We start from the raw sequence: 12,226 nt of genomic DNA on the forward strand, positions 1-12,226 counted from the left end.
TTTGGAATGAATGTTCATTTGAATTTTAGATGAAAATTAAAACCTTAAACAAGTGTAGTTTAATCTTAGAATAGGTAACTGTCACGCTATTTCAAGTATTATGAAAGTTATAGATGTAGATGGAGATTTTGGTAACTTCGTGTCTATCAATATCTTTTTGAAATAAAGTAAAAGAATAATAATGTTGATATAATGTTAAAGTTGATGAATGAAAGTGGATTTTCATTAAAATGAGTGAAACTCCATTGTTTTCTTTTTGGAAATGTCCCGAGATCCCAAAATCAATCATTTATTTTCTTATCCTTTTCTCTTCCAATGTTTGAAATGAATAAAGCCCTATGTGTATATAGTAGAAGACCTAACCTAACCCACAAACCCATTTTCAAGCTTTGAATTGAACTTCAACACAAACAACATCCCTTCAACCTCTGCCACAAAATTGGCCCACCCCTAAAAAGAAAAAGGGTCCTGATTCGTGTATATATATATATTCAATGAAGTCATCACAACGTATCTATTTCAATTATTTAATATTTTAGTAGGTTCCAAAACCGTAAAAAAGTAACATATATAAAAGATAAACTTCATGTTTGATCACTTAAAGTATTAGACAACATATTCAAAAGAGAAGTTGGAGTTGGAGTTGGGTTGGGGTGAATAATTTTAGATGAGTAGAGATGGTGTGGAGTGCATAGTTTGAGGGGTCATAGATTGTGATAGGTGTTGGCAATGTCAAAAGGGAAAATGTTGTAAGGTTGAGACAAAAATGGGGGTGATCCCACACATCAGCCTTTGAATGACAAAGCTATTGAGGATTGAGGATGGAGAGAGTGACCTATGCTATAATCCGCGTGCCTCTTTGTACCATCTTCATCATCATCAGATCGATCATCCTTCTCCTCTCTGTTTTTCATCCCCACACCACTTTTCATTTTTTTCTGCCCTTCATCCATCAAACTTATCTTTTATAATCATATTCAAACCATTAGCACATGAAAGAAAGTAAAAATTAAATTCAAGCTCTAACAGTCTAGGTTAATAAAAGTTTATCATCGACATATTTTTCTGTATTTACAATTCTTTAACATTGTTACTATATACTTAATTATTACTCTTAATCAATATTTAAAATACCGTTGTTGATCGTAAGGTAGATAGGTCTTACATTTTAAAGAAAATATCTATAAAACATCGATGTTGATCGTAAGGTTGAGGTCTTAAATTTTAAAGAAATATCTATAAAACATCGATGTTGATAAAAATTTTTTAAAAATTAGGAAAGCATGATTGTGAACTAGAAAACGTACATTTTATGGCTTTTAAGCAAGTTAAGATGTTTAATATTTATATTATAATTATATTAGTGACATTTTGTATTTTGTTTTTTTATGTTTCGTGACGATATAATGAAAAATATTGATTTACTTTCTATGTGGAAATATCGAGATGTGGATGGAAATTAATACAATTACGCAATTACCCCTTCGTTTTAATTCTCTAATTCTCTCTCTTTACTGAAAGTGGTTTTGTTTCTTAGTTGTGTGCTTTTGAACAAAAAGGGAACACCTTTATTCCTTTTGCCTCATTTTCTCTATGGTCATTTAGACAAGTCTTACTATTCTATTGTTTTGTTGCTCTTTTATGTTATTACACATTTTGTTTATAGGCAATGGCTGTGGCTATGACAGACTATAGGCCCATGTAAAAATAAAATAAAATGACAGTCCATAATTGAGTTGCGAAAATCCCCAAAAAGAATTTTCTTTATGACTTCCCTTGTGTCATAATTCCCATCAAGACTTTGATCAATTAGACATTCTTTTTGTCTTCTTATAGATTCTTTAGGTGGGATTTAATTATTATTTCTTGGTGGTATATTTTGCTTGACAGAACTTGGAATGAATGAACACTGTCGTTGATTTCTTGAACATTTTCCCTTCAACCCATTTTCAAAATGTTCATTTTGAAAGAGAGAAAGAAAACAGAAGCTCTGAAATGGCAGAATTTGCTTAGTCATATCATAGGGTTAGAATGTTACAATTATTTATGATATGATATGTAACATTCCATTTTGAGATTATAGTTGTGAAACTGTTCAGCCCACAGAACTATATGGTTGGTTATGTGTTTATGAAAAGAAGTTGCAACAACAATGGCAATATTTGATGAAAATTTGGAATCACAAGGCCATGGTTTTACTATTGGGGTTGGAAGAAAGGAATTGTACTGTCTCTTCTCATAGTTTCACTTTACAAGAACAAAAAGACAAAAGAAGAATAGTATAGAAAAGGAGTTATATTGAAGCAAAAACGGGTTTTAGTTTGAGGGAATGGTTGATGACGTCTCAATGAAATGAGAAAGAGAAGAATAGTGTATACAAAAGAAGCCAAAATTAATTCTGAAACACTGTCCATATTATCGGAATTAAAAGACACATTCTCAGATTCCAATCTCTGAATGAAACACCACAAATAGATGTCACAAGGCGTGGTAAAAACACCAGCCTTTTCTTTTTCTTCTTTTTCTTCTTTTATTTTTTTACTATTACAACGGATATATAAATACAAAAGATAGGAAGATTTATACGTTGATACCATGAAAATCATCAAAAGAAATAATCTTCTATTACAAATCCTGTTTGTTGAAGACCATATATATAAAATATAAACAACATACAAAACTTTATGTATCGTGCTAAGGATGACCTCACGAACCGGCCAAAAAACAAAGTTTTTCTTGTGGTTCTCAGTAGGAAGATGAATTGGATACTGGGAAGGTTAGTTGATTTTTGAAGGACAAAAGTGATTATAATGCTTTAAGAAAGTTAATAGTTCTTTGAGATAAATGAGAATCAGATGTAGAGTTGACTGCAAGAAGACAAATAATTGAGGCAAGAAAAAATGATCCAGAATTGTGTAATCAATTACACCAGAAACTGAACTGCAGTAAAGTTAAGATTGGGGTTGGAACTTTATATAATTCCACATGTTAGTTCATAAAATCTATCTATCATTTACTCTAATTCCACATTTAAGAGAGTCTAGTGATGATGTTTTTGTATTTGTAGGCCCAGTTTGTATCTTCTTTTTTACTTTGTTTAGTGATACTTTGGATTTTTAGATTTAGCCAAATTTCATAAAAGAAAACAATGTTTTTTAGTTGGTTCTTGAAAACACAAGTGACTTTAGACTGTCGTTAATTATCAAAAACTAAACACCAAAAATAAAAAAATAGGGCGGTAGAGTTCTGTTTTTTGAAACAGTAAGTTGTTTACCAAAATCTACAACTTGAAAAAGTTTTGAGCACTCTTCAAATTTTGAAAACTAGAAAACTAGAAAGGTATTTTTCGAAGAAAACAAACTTTCAAAAGTGATATCGAAAAGGGGAAATTAAAGAAGGAACTTGAAAAAGAAAACTCAAAAGAAGATAATTATGAAGCAGGACCCAATAAATAAAATTTTCAAGAAGGAAAAGAGGAATTAGCCCTTGACCAAATTTTGTATTAGTTAAACGTCTGTTTTTTTTTTTTTTTTTTTTCTTAATATTTGTTGGAATGTTTTTATCCAAACACTCAGGATGATCGAGCGCAAGATTTGTTATCCAGTCAAACAAAACCAATTTCCTAGGAAGCAACATCCTTGAAATCTAAATTGTATATGTATTTTATGTTATTTACAATTATAGACTTAGGGTTTAAAAAGATGTCATACATCAACTGTTTTGACTCTATTGACACCTCTCAAATATGTATTATTATATCATTTGATATTTCTCCCTAATAAAAAATTCTCTATCTATGTAAGTTGCGAACACACTACTATGAGCCACTAAATCTCTATGACCTATTCTTACCACTTATGTTTTCTCACTCTATTTTCTATTTCATATCGATTACCTATTTTTATATTTGTGGTCTTATAAAACCCTCCTGAGAAAAGTAGGGTAAGATAAAGGGAGTATAGGTTGATTCTTGTTCAAATCTAGTCCTTTTTGCATCAAAATCAGGTAACAAAAAATACACAATATTCCATGACATCAAAATTTGGATGCCTTGGGATGAATGTCTCTTGTCTTTGGCTCAAAATAGACCTGCTTTATCAAAAGGTCTTGTCTTTAGAGCTGGCCTAGTGGTTATAGATGTCTACAACTTTCACAGTAACTCTCCAATTCTTTCAACTAGTTTTTTCATTTCAGTTTTGACTTTATAGTACTAGTGGCATAGGTGAGAGTTAAGAAAGTTAAAGACTTTATAGACCCCGCATTTACTTGAATATGCTACAATTCCTCTGATATTATGTATAGAAATAAAGTTTGACAGAGATTTTGATGCCAGGATTGTTCCCTTTCATCATAATTGGAAAGGTTAACTAATCATCTTATTGATAGCAATAACAAAAATATATAGAATATCAATGTAATGACATTCTAGATGGAAGTGATGAACTGGAAGCAAATCCCATGTTAGAATAGCTTCCTCTAATTTAGATGGTAGTTGAAATGTACAGGATATTCTGAAAGCTACAGAAAAAGAAAGAAAAAGTAGATCTAGTGTATGAAAAGAGAAGTAAATATGTGAGTATGAAACTCAGATTGAAGGAATTTGTCTAGAAAATTACCAGTTTCAGTTACGTAATCTATGCTGATTACCTACCAATGAAGTTGAATAGTTCCATTCACCTATTGTTGGACTTGGAGACATTGTGGCATGCATGCATCCACAGAATGCAGCTTTCTTGTTCTTATTCTTGCTTCTAATGCTACCATAAAGATAATCCTGCAGTCGAATTTTAGGTCGTTCGATCGTCTTCGTTTTCGTCTTCGTTTCTTTTTCTTCATCTTGTTTCAGTAGAAGAAACTGTAATCTCTGCACTTCGAGTTGCAGCTGCCCAATTTTTTTGGAGCCTCTTCTTGCTTGTGCTGATATTATTCTTTTGCGGACATTTCCACCTTCATCAGATACAATGGTGGACGCTCCATCGGAAGATAGGGTGCCATCTTGTACATTCTTCATCAATTTGCAATTGGCATTAAACAGCTTCATAACAGCAGCCTCGACTTCTTCAAGTTGCTCTTTCATGGTGTCATATTCTCCTGTATTATTCCTTCTACTCTGCTTTGTAAGCACAATCCGTGTTAAATCTTGAACAGTTATTTGAAGGTTCGTCAATTTCTGCATATCAGAATCAAGCCTTTCAAGAAGCTTCCTCTCTTTTCGTCTGTGGAGAGGCACTGACAATCTACTTGAGGTCTCTAATATGTCCACTCCCACCTCTTTCTCAAATAATGAGTCGGTAGAGCGACGTTTATTCTGCTCCTTTACTACTTCAAATCTGTTACAGTTAGTTGAGGAAGTGGCCATGTTCTGAGATTTGCAAACCATGAGATCAATGCTCCCATCCTCATCAGTTGCCTCCCATAATTCCAGCATTTGATTGTAAGCATCCAGATTCTCTTCTCTCTTGTCAACCCCATTAGAGCATTTGGCCATTTGATCAAGAATGATGTCCTTTGTCAATACTTCACCACTAACTTCAAAGACTTTTGTCTTTGATCTCTGCAATTCATTTCCAAGTTCAATCTCTCTTCTTGGAGTTGTAGGCCTTGTTTGGTCATTTTCTCTGACCAAACTATTTCCACAAGCCACTTCCTCGACTCTTCTTGTCACCATCTCTTGTTTCCCAGCAGAGTTCAAGTTTTCTAGAGTTTCAAGTTTCACCTTTTCTATTACAGCCATTTCCACAGCTTGAATCCTCCTATGCAAATCCTTCAATTCAAATGATCCATTGTGCAGTGTTGAAATCAGATCGTGATATCTTTGCTGATAGCCTTCAGAATACTGATGATTTACTGAATGAGTGTCCTGAAAACAGAGAGTATAAGTTGCATACCAAGAAATAAAACAATATAGTGCATAGAAGTATATGAGATCATAGCGAGTGACATGATAGAATAGAATAAAGTTGCAACGATATCTTGTTATAGTTGACTAATTATTGGAATTAAAAAGCACAAACTTTAAATCCAAACTAACAGTTAAATATTACTTTGAAGATTAAACTGAAAAGAACGTATATACTTTTCAAATTTGTAAGAAACTCCAGGTTTTCTCAAGCAATTAGCAAATTCTCCAAACAAAATGAAGGGGTATAGCAATCCAAAATTTATAAGCTTATAAATGATTATCTTTACCTCTTGTTTCTCATATTTACGTGTTTTTCTGCTCAGAAGAGTATGATTCTCCAGATAGGATACAGAATCGTTCAAAGATGTGACCGCTGATGTATATTTGGCCAAATGGACTCCTAGTTCTCCATTTAGATCGGTTATGTTATTAATTCTCTCTCTCGTAGTATCAGTCTTCACATCTCTGTAATTACTTCTATTTTCGAGGTCCACATACACTTGATCAAGCTCAAGAAGCTTTTGCTTGAATACTATTTCATGAACATTAGAGATTTGGAGCTCACCAAATAGTTCATCAGCCTGAGTCTCACATCTCTCAACCTCCATTCTCTTCTTCACTAGCTCACACCTCAAACTTTTCTCCCTATGTTTATGCCGCTTAATATCTTCTTGAACTTTTCCAAGTTCCTCTTTCAAAGTACAGTTTCGCTCCCGCTGGGATGCTATCTCTCTGACTAGATGTTTGCTATCACCAGAAAGCTTCACAATTACACTCTCTTTCTCTTCGACAATCGCTTTAGCCTCGTCACACACAATGGTAAGTTCTTTCACCCTCTTATGCAATTCTGACTTCTCATTCTGCATCATGATCAGAATCTGTTCTGCTTCCAAAAGCTCTTGCTCCGACCTCTCTAATGACTTCCTGAGATGCAAGTTTTTCAATTGCACATCTTCCAGATTGCCTTCCAACAATCTTACTTTCTCTTCAAGATCATTGTTCAAACAGTGAAGCTTTTCCACATTTTCAGCAAGTTGTTTTCGTTCCAAGTTTGCATCAGAAAGTGAACTCTCTAGAAGGGTGTTTTTCTCTGTCTGTCTCTCTAAGTTTTCAGTTGCCATTTGCAATTGAGAAGACAAGAAGGCCCTCTCAGTCACAAGAGTGGATTTCTCTTCTGAAAGAAGTTGACAGCATTCTTCCAATACCTTTACTTTCGTCTGTTCGCTTTCTAATTCAATGTGTAAATCTGACATAGCATTCTCTAGAAGAGTATTTTTCTCACTGTGTTCTTCCATGTCTTTCAATTTCTCCAAGAGAGCTGATTTTTCTCTCTTCTCCACTTCAATTGTCTCTATCATCTTTGAATTCTCATCACGTAGTTCTTTCACAGATGATCCAAAGTTCTCGGGAGCAAAGCCAACAAACTCAATCTGCTCCAACATAATCAAATTCTTCTGTTTCAGATCGCTAAGCTCATCTTTTAGACATAAAATCTCTTTCTCAAGAGCATTCTTTTGGTTGAGTTGAAACTCAAGGTTTGCTTCAAGTTTTTCCAAATTTGTAGTCATGTTTGACATCTCATCCCGCAAACAATTTATCGACACCTTTGAAGACAAGTTAAGATCCTTCAAGCTCTTTTTCTCCTCCTCAATCTTCTGAACTTCATCCTCTAGCACTTGATTTCGAGTTTCCATCTCCTTCAAAGTCTTTATCTGAATTTGTCTATCTTCAGCCATTAATCTGATTTCTTCCTGAGATTTTGAATGCAGTTCTTGCAATGTTCTGAAAGCAGTATTGTTCTCTACATATCGCAAACGTTCATCCTGCATGGAAGTCCAAAGCCTTCCTAACTCTTTCTGCTTCTCAATTAATTCTACACTTTGTGAACCAATCTTCTGCACCATAGACTCCATCTCAGATTGAAGAATTTGATTTGACCTTTGTAAATGAAGGCACCTTTCTTCAGCACCCTTCAACTTTGCAAACCCATTATCCTTTTCATCTTGTAGCCTTTCTAGCTCCTCCTGTGCATTAGAGATTTGATGTTCCAGACCAGCAATCTTCTCTGTACATAAATGATGTTTGAGACCAGCAGCTTTTGTTTCTTTCACCAATTGTGCAAGCGCTTCCCTAATAGTTAGAACTTCAATCTGAGCTTCATCAGATTGCACCTTGTACCTTCTAGCATCCTCTTCTGCATGAACTACTCTTTCCTCTAAGTTCACAATTATATCAGAAGATTCTCTGTATTGGAGAAGAGCAGCTTCTCTTTGAGATTCAACTCTTGAAATTTCCCATTTTAGTCTTTCAACTTCAGTTTCAGCTTTACTTGCTCTCTCGGTATTTTCAACGTTCTTTTGAACGCACAAGATGCTGTCTTGTAAAGTAGATAACTTATCTAAACATTGCTGGTATCTTAAAAGACTTGTTTCTCTTTCAGTCTCTAGCTTTGCAAGAGACTCTTTCAATATCAGAACCTCAGTCTCTGCCTTACCAGCTCTTTCATTTAAACCCCTCGAATCTTCTTGCGTTCGAGAGACTTCGGACTCTAATTTAGACAACCGCTGTAAACTGCTGTTATATTGAACCAAACCTACTTCCTTTTCAGCTTCTAATTTAGCAAGGGAATTCTTTAAGGATATAATTTCAGTCTCAGCTCTGTCCACCCTTTCAGACTCAACATATACTTGATTCTTAAGATCATGGCTCTCGTTACTTTGTATTTTCTTTTCCTTCAGATCGAGATCGTGAAAATTGAGACCTTTTCTCGACTTCCGATCTTCAGAATTTGAAAGGCTCTTAGTTGCCCCTGAATTAAACAACTCATTGAGATGCTTCAACCATTTCTCCCTTGTCATCAAATTGGAGCCTTTGCTGGAAGCTTGGTTTTTATCCCCAGTGCCAGCATGAAATGTAGGTGACTCGAAAGCATCTCGTTCCATGGCGTCAAAATCGATTGAGGTGCAAACATGGGACAATTTCTCAGGTGTACGAAAATTGACATCAGAAGCAGAACCAACAGAACCATCATCGAGATTGCCAATGGATATATGATTAGGAAAAGCTTCCGCCATTGTTCGATGAGCCTGGTGAATCACCACGGTTGCATGATCGTATCTTTCAGCCAACGCACGGTACGCTCGATAAAACTCTTCCACCAGTTTCATAAGCTCTGGACGCTTCTTGTAATACATCTCAGCCCTCTTTGCAAAGGAATCTGCATCTTCTTCAATAACCTTGATCATCTGCTTGATTTTCTCATCCATATCTGTCAAGAACATAGAGTAATTGAAATGAGTACTCATAAATAGAGCAAAAACTGCCAAAAACAAAGGCCATAGGACCAAAAAAAATAGGACAGAAAATTGCACTACCAGAAACAAGAAAAAAGTACCTGAAAGACTCTCTTGAAGCCATTTAGAAGTCTTTGGGCTAATGTGGCTATCCCACCACCATGAATAAGAGCGTCTTGAATCTGAAGCTGAGGGAGTTTCCATGGTTGGATTCAACCCAGAAGGAAATTTTGACCCAAAATCTTGAAAATGTGAATCATCAAGCCATTCTCTCTGGCTTTCTTGTTATCCGAAGCAAAGTTCTTTAAAAAAGAAATGAAACCCCAGAAGTTAGATTTTTCCATACTCAATTAAGGAGAAATCTTGAAGATGAAAGAAAAAAGAGAATGATAAGCACTACCAATCGAACATGATGAGAGTTATGTTCATTAATCTTCTTCAACTCAGTGGTTTGTGCAAACCTGAATGATTAACACCAAAATTTTCACACAAAATAAGAAACAAGGAAAGAAAATTCAAGAGAGCATACATTATAACGGTACTACAAAAAAAAAAATGAAAGAATCAAAGAACTTACCAAAGAGATTCTTTTTCTTCTTTAGAAAAAACAAAAAAAAAAAAAAAAAAAAAGAAGAAGAAGAAGAAGAAGAAGAGGGGCTTGTTTTTTATTCTGAAATAGTTACTATTGCTTTTGCTTTAGCTTCAATTCCACCATGTTTACTGGTTAACTCAGTGCCTGTCTTCAATGTTCTTTTATGTTCTTCTCTCTCTTCTGGGGTTTTTCTTTTCTTGCTTTTTAGGCAGTCTAGTGCTCAAATTTTCAGCTTTTACGAACTGTTTATGTTCAAAAATGAAAGAAAAATACCACCGTTAAGGAAAAAAAAAAAGAAAAAAAAAAAGATTACATGAGATAGAGAGAGAAGAGAAGCAACATGCCTGCTTTTATTACTTTAAAGAAAGTAAAGAATTGATTTTTTTTATTTTTTTCCTTTTGTGATATTTAAAAATGTAAATCAGTTCCTTCAGATTTACTCAATTTTTATTTGTTGAAGAGAGAAAAGAAAAGAAAAAAAAAAGGTAAGATTTTGGGAATAGTTTGACATTTGATTGTGGGGTGCAATGGTTCAATACGTTAGACTTTAGAGGTAGAATTATTACTCTCTTCCAAACTTCAAAATTGTGTCTTTTTTTTTTTTTTTTCCTTTTATGTCTCTATATTTCACTTTTAAAAGATTAATTCTAGTTTGTTAATTCTAATACTTTTAATTTTAATTTATTTTGTATTTTTAAAACAATATTTTTTTTTATCCATATTGATATCTATACTTTTAAATTATTTATTTTGATCTACTTCTAAAATGTTATTATTTTTATTTATTCATTTAGTTGACAAAAATGATAATTTTTTAAAAAATTTCAAATATCAAAATGAAAAAAGAAAAAAATAGCATTCAAGTGTATTAATAATTATGAGATTTATGGTTTAAATTTTTTAATTCCAATTATTTTAATAAAAAATTGTATTAATTTTTTTTCCACATGTGATATAAAGAGAGGGAACAAAATTAAGATTTTGTGGCTAAAAAAATTAAAGAAAAATTCATTGGGTTCTTAGAGTTTGACTTTTTTTTCTTTTATTTTAGTAATTTTCATGATTTGAGTCTCCATAATTTTAGGGAGAAAAAATATTTAAAAATGAGAATATTAAAGTTGCCTTATTTATTTTGTTGTAAGATTTTATATCCATTAATTGAGTATAATTAGTAAAGGAAATTAAACTCTAGACTAACCAAAGGCCAAATATTTGTAATTTGCCATATTAGTATTTATATTTTTTTTTTTTCAAATTGAACATTTTTTTTTCTGGTGAGTAGTTTTGATTTGAAAAATAAACATTTACATACTTATTTATTAATTGATACTTAAAAGTTTCTTTGAAAAAATCTTTAGAATGAGTTTTTGTTTTTTAAATAAAATCTTTAGAATGAGTTTTTTGTTTTTTGAATAAAATCTTAAAGAAGAAATATAAAATATGATGAATAATGAATTGAGCATTAATAGTATATAGGGAAATGGAGAGAGGGCATATGGAGGTATTTATATCACCAAATCTTCTCTCAATCTAATATAATAAATAAATCATCTTTAATAGCATGGAATGGAATGGAATGGCATGGCATGTGTGTGGAATAATTTATATATCTTTTGTTATAAACCAAAAGATATTATAATATTTGACATCTTTTTTTAGTATGCCTTTAAATAAGGTGTATAATTCAAACAACTTCACTTTTTTTTTTTTTTTTTGTGAGTTTGGATTCAAATTTTTAAATTTTGATTGATTTAATCCAACCTGAATTTTTAATATTATTAAAAACATATATGTTTTAATTTATAAATATTATAATTCATATATATTGTTATTGAGAGAATAAGGGCTCTCTCTTAATGGAATATGTCGCCACGTACCCGAGACGATGCGGAGCGGCCGACATCCTTAAAAAGGTTTATTTTTTTAAAAGAAAAGAGGAGTCGCCACTAATCTTTTTTACGGTGTGATTGGACACCAAAATAAAGTGAATCATTTTAAATAAAATAAAAACTAGTCTACGAAAAAAATTAGAGTTGAGTTCGAAAGTCATTTGTATACGGGGAAGGTGTTAGCACCCCATAACACCCGTTTTAGAAAACGGTGGCCAAATTTAATGTCTTGAATAAAATTTATTTTTTTAAAAAAAAACTATGTCTTATTTCATTTCATTGCTCACCACTCCAATATTTGGAGCAATGACCCCATAAAATAAGTGGGATACACCTATTAATTAGACTATATTGGGGGAAAATTCCTCACTTTAAGATAATGAGAAATTGTTACAATTTCTCAAATTCTATCATAGGCTAGTCTTCGAATAATGTTTTTTTTTAAACATTGATTAAATATATTTTCTCTTGGGATCAAGTCTCGGACTCCCTAACATATTGATCCCTCACCTCAAGAATCTAGAAATAACAGACTCCCAGAAATTTCTAG

General features: G+C 32.8%; 1 protein-coding gene across 1 annotated transcript; it reads right to left on the minus strand.

The window, feature by feature from the left end:
• Positions 1 to 4,351: 4,351 nt before the first annotated feature.
• LOC103491246 (protein NETWORKED 1D-like) lies at positions 4,352 to 10,070 on the minus strand. Its single transcript, XM_008451118.2, has 5 exons — positions 9,773 to 10,070; positions 9,596 to 9,656; positions 9,297 to 9,497; positions 6,190 to 9,170; positions 4,352 to 5,860 (listed from the first exon to the last, which is right to left on the minus strand). The coding sequence occupies exons 3-5, from the start codon at positions 9,397 to 9,399 to the stop codon at positions 4,622 to 4,624; spliced, it is 4,323 nt and encodes a 1,440-aa protein (XP_008449340.2). The 5' UTR covers positions 9,400 to 9,497; positions 9,596 to 9,656; positions 9,773 to 10,070; the 3' UTR covers positions 4,352 to 4,621.
• Positions 10,071 to 12,226: the final 2,156 nt, after the last annotated feature.

This window comes from Cucumis melo, chromosome 5, assembly GCF_025177605.1.
Source record: "Cucumis melo cultivar AY chromosome 5, USDA_Cmelo_AY_1.0, whole genome shotgun sequence".
Lineage (NCBI taxonomy): Eukaryota > Viridiplantae > Streptophyta > Magnoliopsida > Cucurbitales > Cucurbitaceae > Cucumis > Cucumis melo.